The sequence below is a fragment of the Stegodyphus dumicola genome, chromosome 5 (genome assembly GCF_044657685.1).
Source record: "Stegodyphus dumicola isolate Sdum_Otavi_A_Nest chromosome 5, ASM4465768v1".
NCBI lineage: Eukaryota > Metazoa > Arthropoda > Arachnida > Araneae > Eresidae > Stegodyphus > Stegodyphus dumicola.
Window position 1 is genome coordinate 93,346,727 of NC_140772.1, and position 21,234 is coordinate 93,367,960.

The window sequence follows — 21,234 nt, forward strand, 5'->3', positions numbered from 1 at the left end:
CTTACATGAATTCTTCAATAAACGTTGGATAGTGGTGGAGAAGAGGCATACATTTGGTAGACGTCAGGTGCCTCTGACGTCCCTCCCCTATCATCTGCTTGTTTGTAAATAAAATTTTATTTATTTATATACATTATTATTGATGATAATTATATGCACTAATAATTGCATTGCCCTATTCTTCCATACCATGGACAATGATAACTATACATGCTCATGTTCATATCCATTCTACCCCTTGATGTGAAAATATCGCATCAATCGTAGTATATCCTCTGGTCATATAGTAGAGTCCAGACCATATAGGCACAGATTCCCAAATCAATCACTTAATAAACACAAAATTTTAAAAACCAGTATATCTTTAGAATTTCCGATAGAATGTTATGTCTTTCCATGCATTTCGTTTTCAGTATTTTTTGAATTCATGATATCAGCGCTCAGTTTTCTTAATAAGACGATCAGCTTTTCTGTTTATCATTTTAGCTTTATTAATTGAAAATTACATTCTTTACAATTACTTAACATAAAATTCCACAACAAAATTACAAAATCTTTAAATCAGCATATTGTTAGAATTTTCGATGGAGTGTTACGCATTTAGATACATTTATTTTCATATCCGGTATAATATATATTTTTGTAAATGATTTGTATAAAAATAATACATAGAAATAACATTTGATGACTGCATTCTTTTATTTGAAACGTCATTCGATATAAAAGTGAAAAGATCACAAAATTGAGGATCGAGGCTAATATATTTAATTTTTCATAATCATAGCTCATTTTCATAATAAGCTAATTCTTGTTGCATTTATCATTACCCCAAGAAAACATTAAATACTTATAAATGCAATATGATCACATACCTATTTTAAATATCAAATTTCACATGTCTTGGATTATCTTGTAATATAATTTCTTACGAAAATCTGTTCAAAGCATCAATTAAGTCTTTTCCATTTCATGAATTTTCGCCGAAATCTAATATATTGTTCCCATTTATATTAAAATCTTAAATACTAAAATTGAAAGGTTTTATATTATATTTTAATACTGTTTTTGTTAAAAATTATTATGGGCTTCAAGTCGAGCATTATTTCAAAATGTCCATTAACTAGACTGCTATACTCTTTACGTAAAGTATAACTTTCAGTTATCCAATTTACCCAAAATCTAAAGAAATCTTTATATGAATGCAGAAAGCTTAAATACGTAAAACAGAAACTTTCGGAGGTTTCATTATATGATTTCTCGTGGACGAAAATGTCATCACACACCTACAGACACATATATATTTTTAAAACAACAAAAAGATGTTGTGGTAACCTAATTCGTGCTTAGCACTGAAAACGTATTATAGAATTTTTGAAAATATTATCTCCCATGCCTATATATACAGGTTAGAGAGAGGTAAAGGGCTCAATTTTCTGCTTGTGTAAACAGACCTTTATGGGTTTCAAGTAAAGTACAACTATCGGTTGTCCCATTTTACTCCAAACATAAATCAACTCTTTATATGAACACGGAAAGCTTAAACAAGAAAAATCCATTTTTTAAAGTTTGATATAAGATTTATCGTGCACGAAAACATCGCCACACATATACAGATAAGCAGCTGTAATCGTAAAATAGTAAAGTGTGTTTTGGGAATCCTAATTCATACTTATTCATCAAAACTCACAATCAGAATTATGGCCAGAAAACATTACCTCTGTTATCAATGTATGTAGGTTAGCGAAAGGTTAAAAATGATATAAATAAAATGAGTAACTCTATATTAAGACCATAATAATGCTTTTGATTCCTTTATAAAGTTTCTTTGCATTATCGGAATATTTCTCTAACTTGAAATTATTTGACAGTTTAATTCCAATTACAGGTTAGGTTTAAGAAAAACGATTTTATATTGATCGTTTTCTGCGACTTGGAAGATCTCAGCACTTATGTCTAAACCTACGTTGATTTCCTAGGACTACAAAATGTTCAATACATAAATACAGTTCTTGTTAAAACCCCTGTCTTCAGCTGAAACTGAAGTTTCACTGACAACGTATAAATTAAAGGTAGAGTACTGTGAAGGCTTTATAACATACTAGTATGCGGTTACAGTAGTCCATAGCCTAAGGAGTACTGTAACTGCGTACTAGTATAGCCTAAGTCAGTGTTATCTAAACAATAAATGTTGTTCCATCTGCAGTTTGTACGTTGTTTTACAAAAATATAAAAGCTCATAATAATGGAAGGTCTAGAACTATGTTTCACACGAATAAATCACTTTCCGTTTGCTTTTCATTTATTTTCCAAATCGACAATTAAATTTTTCTAATTTAAATATAGCTTGAGACTCCAAACTTACGAAAATAACAAGCTCTTCTCATAACAAATTTATATCTTCCTTTAAATATTCATAACCAGAAAGTCTTTAAATACGTCCAAAGTTCTAACTCGAAGTTAAAATAATTTTACGATGCTCATCCTTAAATCACATTTTCAGAATTTTGGAATCACTTGTTTAATTATAACGCCATTAACATTCTGAAAACTTTCATAAATCCTCCGATTAACTGCTAAAACCAGGAAAGAAGAACTGTGGAAATGCAAAGCCGTCTTAAATAGTTATGTTTAATTACCCTAATTAATGAAAAATAATTGGAAACAAATGTTAGAAGTCACTAAAAATTTGTCTTAATCTTTCTATCATTAAACTTTATTAACAATTCGAAATTCTCCAGTTTTAAAATAATGCCATTAATAAATTCACATGAGATCCCTTTCTGTGCGTATTTCTGTAGGAACTGAAGCTTCTTAAAGCCAATTTGGTTTCCTGTATGCAAGGATCCATTAGATAATTAGATGATTTTGCATTCTGGGGAATAAGGATTCTGATGCTTATGTAAAGAACAAATGTCATTTCATTAGTAATGCATTAATACTTCCCTACTCTGCAGCACTTCAAAAATCCTGAATCGAGAGACGGCATTAATAATGTAAAATTTAGTTTGTAACTACACGCAATACAATTTCAACTTCAAATTTCCATATTTAGAGTGAATTATTGCCTTTAAAATTTAAAAATCTACATTACACAAGAAAGTGGTAAGACTGTTAACTTAATTAAACCTTTATGTGCAATGAAAGTCAGCCAATTAAAGAAAATAAAAGATAGTTACAGACTACGATTCTGCTCTTTGCTGATAGATAATTTCCTTCCAGTGTTTGCTATAACTACAAATACGAATATTTGTTTGCAACGCTTAATAAACTCTCTCCTGAATGTTTCACAAATCCAGCAATGTATATTTAATTGAATTTTCTAAATTAAAATGTTAATTTAAATTTTATTTGCTTAAAAACCTCATGCCAAAGAGTTTTTTTCGAATTAAAACAAGTTGGAAACCAATGCTCTAAAGCAATATCTGTATTTTGTGATCAAATTATATGCAATAATATGTACACAAAATACTAAAGCTCGAGTGGAAAATCTTAGCACGCATTTCAAGATATTACTCGTACATAATTTTAGATTCGACAAAAGTTTGACTTTTACTAATAGCGTACAAATGTAAAACCCTTAGACTCTTAAAAGAGAAAAATATATCATGCATGAGGTACTGTCTAGACTGCTTATGACGTAAATATGAAAGACTGCTTTGATATAAAGCAGCGGAAGAAGCCGTAGCATCACTCTTAAGTACATTCACGTGTCAGGTCTGCTTTGATTTACGGGCACTCATTGAGTGAAACAATAAAGTTCTTCTTCTTCATCGTTATCAAGAGGAGTCCCATGATTTGAGCTATAATGTCTTATTCGTTTATAATGCGAGCTGAGAATATAATCGCATCTGTCAGCATTCGTGTTTCAGATAATTCTGCTAAAAGTATACCTATTTACCCTATATGATGCATTTAATATACTAAATTTATCATTTTTATATTTTGAGCAACTTGTTTCATTTTCTTAACTAGTAAGCAAATCTCTACAGTTTTCCGTTTAATAAAATCTACATTAACCATGTACTTTAATGAGGACAGCAGTAGTTATTTCTCCAGTCAAAATACCAGCCGGATCGGGATAGATATATTGAAGATAACAACATATCTTTTAACCATTTGTTGTTGAAATTAAATTGCCACATTCAGTGTATGAATACCAGAAATTTTGCTGCTTGAATAGCGAACATTTCGAGTTAAAGTTTTAAGCAACTACATTTATAACATATTAGAAGTTTGTCGTTTGTTAAAAAAAAACGGGTTTTGTCTTAAGTGTGAAGGGCCCCTTTTATTTGACTCAAATAAAAGTTAACATACGGCACCACTCGTGCTCACAAATGCCAACAATTATGGCTTACGTAAAAGGTAGTGGACAACTAAAACTAAGAAAAGGAAGTAGCCTAAAGGCTGCACAGTTAGAATAATGCCCAATCTGGTTCTGGCTTAAGGTCTGCATAACAAACCTAATGGCAAGAATAATGCAACACCGCAGAATAATGCTACAAAGAGAATGAATTTAAAAGCGTGGCATTCAGCAGGTAGAGCACGCTCTGATTCTACCTTCTTAAACCTTTCTTAAATATTCTCTTCTTTCTGGTTCATTTGAAAATCACGCGAGCTAAACATTTACATTCTGGTAGGAAAGTGGAAATAACGAGGATAGGAAAGCTGATTAATATAAAATAACTAGTTAAAGAACAAACGATACCTTATAGCTATTTTCAGTGCATTTAGCTTGAGCCAAACAGTGTACAGCTGGACGTAATCTTTTTGAAAAACGGCGTATAGGATGATCGGGAGAATATGGTCTGCCTGTACAGTAGAGATGAAAGTTAGATAGCGTTACTGTTACCTCAAACTATTGCTGAAGCAGAAGTAAGAGTCGTTGCTGAAGACATCACGTGCCATTCAGGACCACGTAACTATGGTGTGACACCATTAGCCACATTCACAGCAATGATTTTTGTTAACGGAATCACTGGCAAACTACAGCTGGACATCAAACTTGCAGCAGCCAAACATCGCGAAACAAGTAGAGTCAATATTAAAGCAGCAGAAACATCCTGTTCACTCAACAAAGTAACTCCGGTTGGGGACGGTAGGTAAAATATCGCATAACATCGTATGCGGCAATTAGTGCACTCTAACGTCCGCCTCCTTACTCAGAACCTATTATGGTGTATCACATTTCCTTCTGGGATACACTGTCACGAAATACGATCACCGATTGCAGCATAAACCATATATTGTGGCATAAACTATATATTGTGGCATAAACTATATAACTAAACTAGAAACTCCACTATATGAATAGCAAAGACCAAACAGCGGTATGGAATTCCAATATGAAGCGCTGCACGAACTTGTGCTTTTGAATACGATAACAGTTTAAACGCATACCTTATCTTCTGCTTTCATCGGACTGGGAAACAACAAATTTCAATTCATTGGATATTAAAGCCATGACGACGCCAAAACTAATGGCATTTTGTTGTTTAGACGCTCATATTTTGTGTGCTAACCGTTGGACTGATTTCAAAATAGAATGATTTCCGTGACGAATTTTTAGAGTAATTCATTTTGTCTTTAAGGTAATGCATATGATTAATATATAGATGTAATAGTCATGATTTAACCTCCATACAGAACGATCGGTAATTAAATATTCAGAATCCCAACAATTCTTGCATCTTCAGTATATTTACAACTTCATTACTTTTTCTATTTGACGAAAGTTCGGCTTTGGAAGTTTCATAAATATATTAGCTTTTACAACTGCTTAATTCATTATTGTAAACATTCTAGAGCTCTCGATCTTCATATATTAACAAATATATGTGCCAATGGATTTGTTCACTTCGATTATTGCTTTCCGTAATGAATTTAATTAAGGTACCATATCTCGTGAAAGATAAAGAAGTCATTACTGTTTTAATTTAGATAAATTTATTGTGGAAAATGGCTTTCCAAATTAAAGAAACGTTGTGGATGAATGCTTCAATTTGAGGCAAAAATTCACTTTGTTTCATCCTATGAATAAGCATTCTTATAACTTACGTTTGTGCTTACATAATGTAAATATGAAATTGAAACCAAGACACAAAGTTGATTAAAATGAATTCTCTATATAGAAAAGCAAATTTATAAGCTATGAAAAAGTCCGTTTCTGTAGATTTGGAAATGCCTGCTGAGGAACTATGAAACGAAGTATTTAATAACGTGTAAAACTTTTAGAGGCCTAGAAAAGTGCCAAAATTACAATTTCTGTTAAGAATATTTGTTGGGTGGAAAGCTTAAAAATATTACCTTAGGTAGTTAAGTAAAATAATCACTGAAATTTTACAAAATCGGAATGAATATCAGGCCATTTAGTGCAGGGATGGGCAAACGTTTGTGGTCGCGGGCCAAAAATCGAAAGAAAAACGTTTGGCGGACTAAGATAAGTTTCTCTAAAATTTTAAAAACAATATACAGATATTAGAAGTTAAATATGTTAATGAGATAAATTAAATTGCGATTTCATTTTTAAAACGTTCCTTATATTGAGGTTCGATGTGAGATATACTGATTCTAAGGAACGAGGCTAAATGCTCATTTGTCAGTCTACTTCTGAAATAATTCTTTCTAAGGTTTATAGTTGAAAATACTTGTTCACATATATAAAAAGAAGCAAAAATAGCACTGATTTTCTCGGCATGAGGTATTAAATTTGAGAAACTTACTTTAGATAACGATTTGTAAAACTCAAACTTTGGCATATTTAGAATCAACTATTGAGATGATTTTTAGATTGCAAATCAATTAATTCAAGCTGCAAATCTGACCTCACTGCTTCACAATTTACGTTGAAAGCCATGGTACAAATATCCAGTTCTGTTTGAATGGCACTGAAATCTGCGTTCGAACTCAAAATGTAATTCTTTTCAAGCCATCTTCATAATTCTTAAGCTTCTCTTGATTTACTGATGGTATTTAATTTAACCTCGGGAAACGAGACAAGTCGTTCTTAGCTAGATGCCCAGCAAACAGATTAAGTTTTATTAAGTTTTAAGTTAAGATAATTAAGATGTCTGCTAGAGAAAGAGATAACGCTTTTTGGCGCTAATCTACAACTATAACTAACAAAGAACTTCCGCCTTTAACACTTTACCGATTGGAAGCTGTCTGTGCTTGCAATTTCCGTCGATTTATGTTTTATAGAGCAAAAATAGAGAAAGTAAAAATATCATCAGTACTTTGAAAAAAAGGAAGAAAAAATATTTAAACAAAGTACAAAAGGAAATGGATAAATAATATATAAATATGTACTTCTTTTAATTTGTTTCGGACCGTAAAATAAAATTTTTATCCGCGGGCCGGACAGAAACTTCCGTCGGGCTGTAGTTTGCCCTTCTCTGATTTAGGGGCTTAGTATAGGCCCACTTTCGCTTCTGGCGGGGCATATAGATTTGCTGATGGGCCTTTGGGAGACCGTTAAAATCTGAAACTTCTCAGATTTTTCTTAATCTACAGGCTTTTTGGGGGCGGGCCCTGGCAGAGTACGTAGTCCCCTCTCACCGTTTTGAGATTTAATGAAGAAATATAACAATATCCATAGAGGAGAGAAAGTTGTCTTTAAATTAAATTGTATTATTGTTAATAAATTTATTTTAATTTTTTATTTAAGATACAGTATATTCAAAAGGCTGTATAACAATCAGCCTCACTAAATATCTGCAGAGTGATGGATACAGAAAATACTAGAGGTTTATCGTCGTGAAAAGAACTCTATGATGAGAATAATGCATCGGTGTTCCAAAAATAGGAGTTTTGCCTCAAATATGTATCCGGTAACCTCACGAAAATTGTCCGTACAATACGCGACAGGGCATTAAACGGAAAACTTTTCTAATATTATAGATAAAAGAGCATTGCATTTTTTTTTTATATTTTAAGTAACAGTTGCGACATTCTAATAGTTTAGAGAAGAATGGTTGCTTTGGCAACCAAAATGACCAAATATAATTGTGATAAAATATTAAAGAATTATCTAATACGGATTTGAAGTAGAAGAGAACAAATAACGGAATTTTTAGTTGGCCTTACTTAAATCATCGTCAAGACAGGTCAGATTGTTCGAAAAAGCAAAGTATTTCCTTATTAAATGCTAAATTATTATCAATATATAATTAAACTTTGTTTATAGTAAACTAAATACTAAATAAACTAAAGCGGGTAATTTTGAAAACATTAACTTTTACTGTAATAAGAATAATTTGCTAACGTGATGTATGAACCATATCTTATAACTAGTACCTACAGGGTGACCCATCACTGGTGTGTGTCCATCAAGCACGCTCAAACTCTTCCCAGCCAGATTCCTCGCATTCAGATACATAAAAAACACCAAAAGAACTATACCTATACGACGCACAGTTTTTGAGGTAAATGCGAAAGAAATGTATAATGGTATAATAAGGCATCGTTATTTGCATGTGCTTGTATAGGAAGATATTCTAAATATCCGCAGCGCATATCCTGCTTACGCGAGCCGTGAATGGAAGAATGCATATGGTGCAGCAGCATGGTGAAGGCAAGTCATTTTCAGTAGTAATTAGTAATTGATAGATCCCGCGTACTAGAATTTGAACCATCTCGAATTACCAGTGTTCAGTGACTTCGACCGCTCGGCCGGTGGACTTGAGATACATTAGACAAAAATACCAATGCCAAATTTAAAAAAGAAAATTATAAATGAGTAACATGCTTTTATCTATCACTAAAGTATACCGAGGAGGAATTAATTCATGTAATAATTTTATGTTAAATGTATTGAAAATAATTTTAAAGAAAAAATGTTATAATCTTAAAAAGCGTAATTTTAATTCCAATACTAATTAAACCTGAATTTCTACGTAACAAAATACGGGAATTTTTTAAACATATATGGTTATACTTAATTTTTGTAAATGTTATAACTCTTTTCCGCTTGTGCGTAGTTTCTAGAACTAATCTTTAAATTAAGGTTTTTATTTTATAATTATTTATTTCTTTGTTTATGTTTTCTAATTTTTTAAAGATGTTTTCAATTTTTTTCTATTCGTGATTGTAAGTAAATCATAAATAGTGTGCTAAATAATTTACGTTCAACTGGAAACTAATCACAACGGATTTATTATTTTTTCTCATGTAGCACTTCAGAAGATTAAAACTAAAGTGCAACAGAACGCAGATATCTAACTTAGTCTTAAGCAAAAGTCTTTTGCAATAAGTCAATGTAATAGAATAGATAGAAATATAATTATAGATAGTATAAACAAAGAACAATGAAACAGCAGTTTGCTTTCTCTCACGCTTTCATCGAAATGAATTTGGGTAGATAAAAATATAAAGCCTCATAAGAATTCTTTCTTTCTTCTGTCCTTCCAAGTCTTCCAAAATGGCAAATTTAACTTCAAAACCCTATAGATATTTCCTCACACGAATCATTCTTTCAAAAGGAATATAAAATATTGTTCACTAATAATTAATTGTATTTCTTGTATCTAAAACTTAAGTATTCTCAAATATTATTTTACTCTATTGCTTGAAAGCAATAAATTAAAATAATTTTTAATTCCCTCTTTCAAGAAAATATTTCTATATATAAATCTAAGTTATAACTTCTCTCTCTATTTCATCAAAATAAATCTAGGTCTATAATGACTAATATTACTGAAGGAATATTATACCATCAAACATACCTATATATGTATATATATAAAAGTAGAAAGTAGTAAATTTAAAAAGTTGTGAGACCTAGTTGGTCGAAAATTGCGTGTTGAGCTGCTAATTTTAAAAATACACACACACACACACACATATATATATACCCACTCTTTTACTCAACTCGGTGAGTTCAGTTTTTTATTCTTATATGTTCGTAAATTGTGCACTTTTCGCTTTAAATAAGATTAAATTATGTTCTTTTTATGTTCAGATTAACGTTTTCATGCCTTTACTTAATATGTACGAAGTACTTGTAGAATTATCAACAATTTAAATTTTGTTAAAGTGCTACTAAGCCTCACGAAGTCGCTTTTAGTTTACATTTAAAACTCTCAGCATAAAGGTGAATTAAGTCAATTTCTGCACCAACACCAGTGTATTTTTGCCAAGTGGGACCAAAAGTAAACTTTTGGTTTTGTGAACGGAAACTTCTGTCTTTTTGTCCCCTGGACGAATTAATAACTTTTGCTTAGAAACTCTAAATTTTATTTGTAACAATTTTTTAACTGTTTCTAACTACATTTGGTGTTTTGTGTGTTTCTGTATTTTACAATTTTTAGTGAAGATGATTTGAATTTTTATACATTTGTGCCTTTCTGAGAGGTGAGAATTGAATTATTTCAATGTGAAACATATCTCCCATGAAATCCGAGAATCTAAGTTTAAATGAAATGCAGCAAAAAACGTGTATAATTTAATAGGCCGTTCAAGAAAGTCATGTGGTGTCCACATCAGGTTTTTTGTATAATTAAAAAAAACTTCTAATTATTTCATGCAGGTCTTACGCTCCAGATGGTTATACATCATATTTGGGAGATGAAGTAGGAGAATGAGTAGGTTGAATAGAACCGGAGATTTGTCTGATGTCTGAATTTAACAGCTGATATTATCTGCTGTCTGGAAAAAGGTCAGTCCGAGTCTGGGCCTAGGCATGGCGGAGCAAGCTGGAGGATGGAGCCGGGGGACGGTAGCAGATAGTGATTACTGATGCCTAAATCATAGCTATTGAAGCTGATTCTGGGTAAAAAGGTAAGCTATGGTTGAAAAAGCACATTAAAATTATAATTGTATTTCGCCATAGCAAAGACTGAAGAGTGAATCTTTACGTTAACTCTTAAGTGGAGATTTATTAAAGTATTAAATTAAACTTTACTGTGTTCCTAATAATTAGAACCCACAAATACCTAGTAACCTAATAATCAGAACCACCTAATAATCAGAACTTATCGACCACGGAACACCTAATCACCACAGAGCTATCTTTAAAGATTCCAATAACCCATCACTCTCAGATCTAACAGAAAGTGCTGTATAATTATTATTATTATAATATTATGATTTTAAAGAAAAAATAGCTTTAACTTCAAACATGTAGGAAACTGCCGTTCTATGATTGATTCTTTTTCTCTTATAGGAAATCCATTTATTTAATACCTTCATAAATAACTTCAGTATGAGATATTATGCGGTTAGCATGTGCATCATGCTGTTATACAAACAAAATACTTCAAATTTAAGTATCTCGAGATATGTAATTACAAAATCATTAAACGTAGCAAACAGTGTGCATCAAATACTAAGTTACATTTAATTTTCAGAGGATGCAAGCTAAATCTATAACTTCCACGTTTTTTAGTTTTTGGAGCGCTTAGCTGAAGATATGAGATCTTCTGACACAAGAATTTGGATATATAATATTAAATTAACACTGTTTTCATGTTAAATCTGTCCTATACATGTCCAAATATTGCCACGAAAATTCATATTTTTGGATGTATTAACATATTATGCGATTTTTCTTAGAGAACATAAGTTGAAGAAATTAACTCTACTCGAAGCAGGCCGACAGTTCGACGCCAACGTTTTGACGCCGGAGCAGTTCGAGGCCGGGGCAGTTCGACGCTATACGCTTCGACGCCTGGGCAGTTCGACACCATTTTTTTTTTTTTTTTTTTTTTTTTGTATTTTTATTTATTTTTAGAATAAATATGAAGTAATATAAATAAGTAATATGACTGATTTTTATTTATTGAATTAGCGATTGTTTGCATGCATATTTGAAATAAATATATGTGTGTATATGTGTGAAAGTGTTCTAGATTTTTGTTTGCGTCCCAGATTAGTGAGAAGCCCCCTCGCCAACATCAAGCCTCCGGGACATGAGGGAGGGTTTTTTTTTTTATTGATTTATTTCATAAAACAGCATTAAAAAGGCAAAACACACAAATGGTAAATAAACATATGTTTACAAAGTAGTTATATTGCAGACAAATATAATTACAGATAAATAAGATTACTTCACAGAACTGTTATTATACTAATCCATTGCAAAGTTATGAGCCACATCTTTCAGGTATTCCATCATTTCTCGATTTCCAAATCTTCAACTATTATTTTAATTTTCATAGCAGCACGCAGATACCCATTCCGCTTGTGCGGCGGTTCATCTCCACGTGCAAATTGTTCATAACAGATCAATTGATTTTTGAACACGCCTAAGACCATCTATGAATTCCCATAATGTGGGTGTGAAACACCAAATTTATTTGAATGATGATGCAAACTTGTTCTAAAAATAAATAAAAATACGAAAAGTGTGGCGTCAAACAAAAGAAAAAAGTATGGTGTCGAACTGACGCCGCGTCGAAACGACCTCGTGTCGAATTGACCACGCGTCGAAACGCTGGCGTCGAACTGTTGGCGTCGAACTGACCTGTACCGACACTACTTGGTACAAATGTTAATAATTTAGATAAATACTTTCCTTCTTTTATTTAGCTTCAATTCTACTCAGCATTTTAAACTGAGACTGCAGTTCGAGCTTAAAGACCGTGTTTTTAATGTACTTTTTAAAATTATGATTCTTTCTTTTCTTTATTTGTAATTACATAGATGTACATATACAGGAGACGCCGCTTAATGTAATACCATTTCATTGCAGCTGTTTGAATAACATTAACAATAATTGCATTAAAGAATGAGAAGATACATCCTTAAAAATAGTAAAGGAGTTCAACTAACGAACGAAATCTATCCCTAAGCTATCCTCAGAGGACATCTCAGCATTTAAAGGAAATTTCCCGATTTCATCATGATTATATTCAAGGAGTTTATCCCACGATTTTCTTGGATTTGTTTTAGAAAAGAAAGTGGTGGATATCTTCTCTGTCATCAACGTCACGACATTTGTGTATAAGCGAGAAACTTAAAAAAAATGACGAATAAATTCACAAATCAGTAAAACAAGTGAGCAGAAAGTTTCTTGGTTTCTAATCAAAATAAGAATAATTAAATTAACAGCAATAAAATCAAAGAGTAAAACCAAACAAACTTAAGTTATGAATTAAGATTTCATAAAAAGAAATTTAATTTAATAAACTTTCTCCTCGGAAGTTTTTAAAGGATCAAACATTATCAGTTATCAATTGAAATAAATTTGAATTGCAACTCAGATCAATAAACTGTTAGTTCTTAAAAAATAAGCTTTGGGAAAAGCAAAATTAAAAGAAAAATTAATGTCCTTTTAAAAAGCAAACCAGTTACACAAACGTCAGTTCAACCTTAAATCCCATATGATGAATTAAATTTTGTCTGAACATATTTTCTAATCAGTACCTGAAATATCTTCTGTAAGAAATCGTACTGAAAAATACAGTACGATTGAATTTTAATGAAATGTTTAATGAAATTTAATAATTCTTGTACATTGGGGTGACCACCTCCCAATATAATTTTACAGGTATGTCAATATTTTTCATTTTGATTGTGTGCTAGGCCTGCCATTTGCGAACCTTCACCTAATTGTTGTACTAGTAGATTCAAAATAGTAATGTGATTTTTTTCTCATTTACGTATGTTCTACATTTATACACAGTACAATTTGAAATTCTTCATCAAAGCTTTAAATTCCTATCAATTCATGTTAGTTGAAAACATTGATTTTTTTTTCTTCCACTCTTTCTACGTTTATTTAAAGGGCTAGCAGATTTAAAACAATTATTTATTTTCTTTTGTGAGACGTGGTTACAAAACATGTTCTCATTTTTTTCAGTTTAAGTTTTTAGCATAATATTACTTGCGATAATATTGCTGAATAATTCTCTGAAATGGATACTACTCCTATAAACGTTTCAAGGATAAAACACAGTTAATGTTATATCTAAGCAAATCTTTAAGCTCATTTGCAGCTGGAACAAGATTTATTTTCAATATATCTCACTACATCTTACGCATATTTTCTGCATCAACACTGAAAATGTTAATGTGACAAATAATTTTGATAGCAACACGAGTCGAAGTCATGATGTCTTTCCATCTTTATTCAGAAATATTAAACCCGCATTAAATCAGTTCATATATTCATCGTCTTTTAAAAGCACATCTCAATACTTACTGCCCATTTTGTTTCATTTTATTCATCAAGCGAGAAATGCATTCCGTTCTAAAAAGCACATAATAGTAATGTTAAAATAAATAATGCACAGTCAGAACTTACGTCTCTGCTCTCCGCCACTTTTGCTGCTAGCAAACTGATGCTGTCCCCGTGTGGGCGATGAATAATGTGATCCATTAACAGACTGTTTGCCACTCAAGGACTTCTGGGATACCTCTGACATAAGTAAAGAGTCTGTGACAGCCTTTTGGGATTCGTATTCTGAAAATGAAAAAGACAGAACTGATAGCTACCATGCAGTACAAAAGTTTGAAGCAAGTAAGCACTATTTAAGTAACAAAGGAATTACACCAGACTTTGATCATAAACAACAGAAACTTGAAAGTCTTGAAAGATCATTATAGGAGTTTCAGCTTTAAGTAGAGGTGTATTAGAATAAGTTTACGCATTTCAACATTTGTGAGTTTAAATAAATTTTGACTGGATGCTTCTCTTTTATCTTAAAAACTAATGTTTGAGCACGGCTCAGTTATTCAACAAAGTATGCTAATCCGGTGTTATTATTAACATGAATAAGCACATTACATAGGATTTATTTCCAAAATCTATTTGCCTATTCAGAGTTAGTGACAGGTGTGACAACATGAAATGAACTAAATTTCTGAAAGAAATGTCAATTTCATTTTATATTTTTAAACATTAAAAGTAAAAAAAAATTTTAGAATTAAATTCCTGACAAATAGTTTAGCCACTCTATTTCAAAGATAAAAAAATATTACGCAATGCATGACATTTGCATTTTGACATCTGAAAAATTAAAAACTATCATTATTTTCTGATAATAAAAATAAAATGAAGTGCCAATAGTATTTTGTTCGCGCCCTTGATCGTAAACAAATTCAAAAGTACAAGACCCACTAAGTAATAGATATTACTTGAACTATTGACTATGTAAGTTGCTTTTTGTTTCCAAATTTAATATATTATAAAGACAGCACAAATATTTCTCTGTATAAGTTTTACATTAGCATATTAATGCTTTGAAATGCAGTATCATCGGCCGTAAATTACGTTATTTCGAAATATATGTACACTAATATATGGCACCTATTTCTTTATAGTTTCAATTAATAAGAATAATCTGCAGTTTCATGTTTTCTTATAAAACTTGATCTTCTTAAATTTGATTTTGAAATTATTCATAGCAACGTAGATCTATATTTACACCTAAGATCAATATTTACATAATTATATGCAAATAATAAGAAGAAAATGTATGAATGATAAGTTTACATAGGAGTTTTCTGTCAAGTATGAAAATGTTTTGAGAAAATATGAAAGTTTGATTCCTCTGGAAAATTTACGCTGCTTTATAAATTAAATATCCTTTTAACTTCGGCTGAATATGTTTCATTGGTTTATTGCATTTTTTATCTAAAATACGATTTGTTTGATACCATTATAGTTCGCGCAGAAATTAAATGATGTTATTTGAAAATAACGAAATTATTAGAACATCAGCATGTTCTACAACATTTGACTTTTATTGTCTTAATTATTGAAATGCGTTACAATACAGTAATGTTTTTTTCATGTTTTAAATCACTGAAATCTATAAAAAGATCAATTATTGAGTTATCTTGCACGAAATCAGTTTTTAATGCATTTTTTTTTTATTTAGCAGTATCTTTCGTATTCTGAATAAGCACTTTAATACGATTTCTTTGCTAAATCTATTTGCCTATTCACAGTTAGTGGCATGTGTGACAACATGAAATGAACTAAATTTCGGAAAGAAATATCAATTTCATTTTATATTTTAAAACATTAGAAGTAAAAAATGTTTAGAACTAAATCCCTGACAAAGAGTTTAGCCACTCTATTTCTAAGATAAAAAATATTACGCAATGCACGAATAATTTTGACATCTGAATAATCAAAAATTAGCATTATTTTCGCAATATAATAAGTAAAAGTAATATTATGAGTATTTCTGGAGAAATTTATCGCAGTAATTTAGATATTGCAATTACTCGTATTTTCAACAGATTTCTGTTTGATCCTTTTTTGCAAATATTTTCCAATAAAAATCCAGTTACTCAAAATCTGTCACTATTATTATTATAACCCTAATATTAGATTGCAACCGGTTTTTCATTTATTATTTCAATGAACTGTTACCATTAAACATATTAATTTTATTTTTATTTTTATTTAGTTAAATTCTGAGAACAAGTTATTCTGATATGAGCTTTTGTAGCTTAATTTTGAACCCTGTCAATAAATGAATTGGAATCTTTAAATTTACAGCTACCGATATAATTATCCTAGTCATAAGGCCTGGTGTAGTGTCATCTAACTTGATGATCACGATGTGTGGTACAGTCTCTAACTCAGTTTAATGACCGAAACACTATAATGAGATTCACGCAGCAAGTCATTCGTAACTTCCCGCTTGTTAAAATCATGACTGCATACAAGATATGTGGTCTATTCGGAAATAACACTCAAAAATCAAATAATGCAGAGTACTCTTTGCATATTTTACTCAACGTTTCACTGCTCGTTAAATTCAACTAAACTTTACATTTTAAATGTTCAGTCTGAATAAATAATTCAGACTGGCTATATACGAATTCTGTTTCATATTATTTATGTTTAATAATTATTTTATTAAAATATAATCAATTAAAGAGACAATAAATTTAATAATTCACTTTTATCTAAATTATCCTACAGTTTTATGTATTTGTAATCAAAATATTTTTCTCTAGATAAAGTAATAGTGTACTAGTGCTTTTATAACAATCTTAAATTTTTCTACATTTATTTATTGTTCATACAGATGTTTCAAAACGATTGAAGTAGCTCAATATCCCCTACGATAATTGCTTGGAAACTCGTGGTTCCAGTTTAAGAAATTAAATCAGTAAAATAATATAATAAATTCCGATAGATTTTATCAAAGGAAGCATTTTCCTAAAATTATGCGAAGCTTGAAGTCTCGTAGGAATTTTTCATAGAAAATTTGATCAATGAGAAAAATGTTCTTTGTAGAACAATTAGTAAATCTTTTGACGTTCCTGAATCAAAACATAGTGTAGATCTTATTAATTAGACAAAAGTATGAAGGTTTTTTTTTTCTAAAATTAAAGAATTACACCAATTGTTCATACTTATTAAATTACATCTATTCTATAAATTCTACCAAATGAAACCTAACAGAAAGGGCTAAGTACCCTCTATATAAATATACCAGTTTCTAAGATCCTAGTCATCCCTTAAAGCTTATGGACATTATAAATGAGTTAAATGGCGATAAGAATACAAAGAAGGACGCTTAAGATATGTTTGATGTCTAGTACACTTGGCTAGCATACACCGTCACTAGATGTACACGAAAGTCCGTTAGCAACGTATATCTAAGACTAACAGATGAATACAACAGGGGAAGGGTGTAAAGGACCCTTTTATTGAACTCAATTATTTACAGACTGCACAGTCTGTAAATAATTGAGCTGTAAATAATAATCTGTGTTTACAAATTCGCCATCCTCTTATGGGGATAAAACTAATGATAATGGTAAATTAAACGAAATTTAAAGTTGAGTTAATAATTCAAGGTTACACAAATTAATTTAACCTAGCAAGTTGACTCAGACACTTACATCGGTGTGATATTAAACTTAGGCGTAAAAACCCGAAGCCGAGATTCGGAATTCAAACACCTGGTAGATACAACAACATGCGCCCTCAACAGAGAAATATGCAGTGACTTAATCTTTTTTTTCAGTTTAATTACATCCTCGTTAAACGTAACTCATTTACATCTTGGAATGCAAACACGAAAAATTAAATAAAAAGCAGAAAAGGCTAACAAGTTAAAATAACTATTATTAAAAGTAATATACACCTCACAATGTTACTGAAGGTATCAGTGCTATGGATTCTGATGAAATGTGTTCAGAAGCAGAACGAATTAGAATTTATACAGAAAGGTCAAAGATTAAAAACACTACAAGAGCTGACATGCGTTTCAAACTTTTTCCTCGATAAGTCTTTGTATAATAGTAATGTTAATCTTTGACGCAGAACCTCATGCAGTTCTCTTAGTGATTAACAGCAATATGCATACAAATTTCCTTTATAAAAGTTTTAAAATGCTGAGCTATTACATAGTACTAAGCTGTGTCCACAAATTTTATTTTAGAAGCAGCAACTGCAAATGAAACAAACGAAAGTTTTCTTGATAAAAAAATCATAGCATTGATTTAATTAACTTTACATGTAGAAACTGTGAGCAATGAAATTATTGGCTTTGTATTGAACAAAGGAAATAAAATACATCTCAACCAGAAATCTAGCTCCTTCAAAAAATGAAAAAAAAAATCATATCTAATATATATATATCAAAAATTTTAAATATGTTGCGAAACCATTTATGGAAAATTATGAAACAGAATTATAGAACAGTCTAGAAGCTATAGTAAAGCATGCAAGAGTGCATTAACTCCTTCAACAACTACCAGAGAAACCGCTAACACCGCCACCCCCCGTGAAAAACGGCGAAGTTAGCATTCCTATCTTGAAACCGAGACCAGATAGGAGGGGAAAATGAATTACAAAAGTTGTACAGCGTCATCGATAAGACACTATATGCACATGAATGCTAAAAACACAACACTGAAAACGCCCATATGTTTTTCCGCGATTTTCGAAACTGTGATGTCACGAAACTTGAACGAAAGGGATAAAAGATTAATTAGCGGACGAAAAACGAGTTCGTATCTTTTCACAGTGGCATTGTTTGTAATTCACAGTCGAGGAGACTATGATTCAAACACCGCGGGGTGCCTCCTTCTACGTATTATCTTTACAAATAGAGTAGACAATATGCAGATCGTACACAATCGTGTCGCAAAAAGCATCACCTCGATGCAACTTTTTCTGCAGCCCCGAATCCTTCATACTAAACTATCCTACAGGCTGTAAAACATTTAAGGGAGACAGGTTACGTAACCAGACAACTTCGATCCAGCTGATCGGCCTAACGCAGAGAGTACGAACGAAAGATGCATTATGATATATGCCTCATATATGTGCCTCATATATCCGAATAGCAGCATAAAAAAAGATAAATAAAAACTGTGGTCTCTCGAAAAGTCGCATCTGGAAAATCCTAAACGATTTACCATACCGACCAACACTTGATCAGGCATTACTGGCCGCAGATGTCGAGAAACGTTTCGCATGGTGCAACTTCGTCATGAACCAGACAGACGGCCTGCCAACACTTTTGGCAGATATAGTGTGGATGCATTAACACGTTTACGCCGGGGCCAAAATTATATGTTCTTCGCCGTGAGGCAGCGCTCGAATTTTTGCCGCGTTTCATCTGGCGGCGGGCTATTATTACCTGTATACGAGTTGTGAGCCGTGTGGACTACCAACGACGTCGGACGTGTGTCAGTTCTGCTCCTGGTTTTTGTGCTTTTCCGAGTGTTCAAATTGCCGCCGGAAGTGCGCCGTTAGTGTTAAAGTGTGGTGAATGTGCAGTGCATCGATTGATATGTCGTTTATGTGTGTGCGCTAAGTATTTCTCTGTGAAATTGTGTTTTTGTGTTATTCACAAAGGATTTCAGGCTGGTGCATTTTTAGCGGACTTTTGTGCACATCCCCGGCCGCCTCCCTACGGAAGGTTCCCGCCAGCCAAACACGTGGCACCGAGGTAGGCCTAACTTTTTCGATGGAATTTTTCTAAGTCCAGAAATTGGTCAATTGTTTTTAAAAATTAATTTCTCAGCACCTAATTATGTTATTTTTACATGGTTTTCATCAAAATAATCAAAATTAAAAGTTCTTTCTTTGTATAATATTTATATTACTGTATCATTGATATTTAACGAGTTAGGTCATAAATTTTATATTTATGTCTACTTCTAATTTACCTTGCACCCTGTATACTAGGCTTAACTCTACTTTTAATTTATGTTAGCTCCAAAGGGTTTGTCCTTTTGGCCCTTCATTTTGTCAATATTTGAACATTGTCGAGACGCAGAACTTTTTGTCGAAATCTTGTTTTCTATTATTTATATTGATAAAAATAGTGTTTTCAGCATTTTTATTGACTTTTTGACTGTTTTATATTATTCCTTATGAACTGTATTTCTTATGTCATTTAATTGTTTTTATTAGACTTTATTGTTTTACATCGTTGTAACGGTGCTTAACATCATAGTTTTCTTTTACTTTTGCTTGAGTTCTTATAACTTTGTGTTATAAGTGATATATATAGATTTTTATTTATATGCGATATATATAGATTTTGATTTATATGTGTAACAATGTCACGATCATCTGTTGCACATGTAGACGCAGTACCTATTGAGGACTTAGACTCATTTGAACTGATTACTACCGAACAATTGTATAGTGATAAAATTAATCTATTATACACTTGTATACACTCTATTGCTACTACATTCCGAGGTGGTAAGCATATTCTACGATCTGAATTACGAGATAAATTGACCCGGTCTTTAGACGCTCTCAAAGAGCTTGCCTTACAGGGTCCGGATTACATACCTCCGCCGACTACAGCTGACGCGGAAGTAAATACTTCTACTTTGGTGTGTTGTGAACTTCTGCATCAACAACCTCTGCCAATTGCAACTACACACGATTCCACTATTCTCACGCCTATTAAATCTTTGGCTTCTGCCTCGACTGTAGCACCTGCATCATCTGCTGTCTCTTCAGCCCAACACCTTTTACTTTTGCAGAAGTGGTTCGACAGCCAGTACAACCTAGCATTATAATAAAATCCAAATCAAAGAAAACAGCTGCTCAACTGCGTGAGGACCTACAGGTTCACGCACCGCTTAATAAGCTTCAAGTTGCTGTCCAACGTATTTCTTCTCTTCCTCAAGGTGGTTTAGAAGTCTTTTGTCGATCTCCATCTGACATTTCTCGCCTTGAACATAAACTTCAAGATACAAATCTGGACATTGCTGTAACACGTCGCCAGCGTCATAAGCCCAGGTGTGTGATTCGAAACGTTCCTGAAGATCTTTCATCTGACGATTTGATAGCTGAAT

The 21,234-nt window shown here is 31.9% G+C and overlaps 1 protein-coding gene across 5 annotated transcripts in view; it reads right to left on the reverse strand.

Annotated features, from left to right (window-relative positions):
* Positions 1-21,234, reverse strand: part of LOC118188464 (cell adhesion molecule Dscam1-like) — a 572,681-nt gene that overhangs the window by 49,816 nt on the left and 501,631 nt on the right. For all 5 annotated transcript variants that reach the window (XR_015041171.1, XR_015041170.1, XR_015041169.1 and 2 more), the window contains exon 23: positions 14,240-14,398. Coding sequence is in view for 2 of the 5 variants with exons in the window: in XM_085816872.1 (XP_085672998.1) it covers positions 14,240-14,398 (159 nt within the window). In the remaining 3 variants the exon portion in view is untranslated. The remainder of the gene's footprint in view (positions 1-14,239; positions 14,399-21,234) is intronic.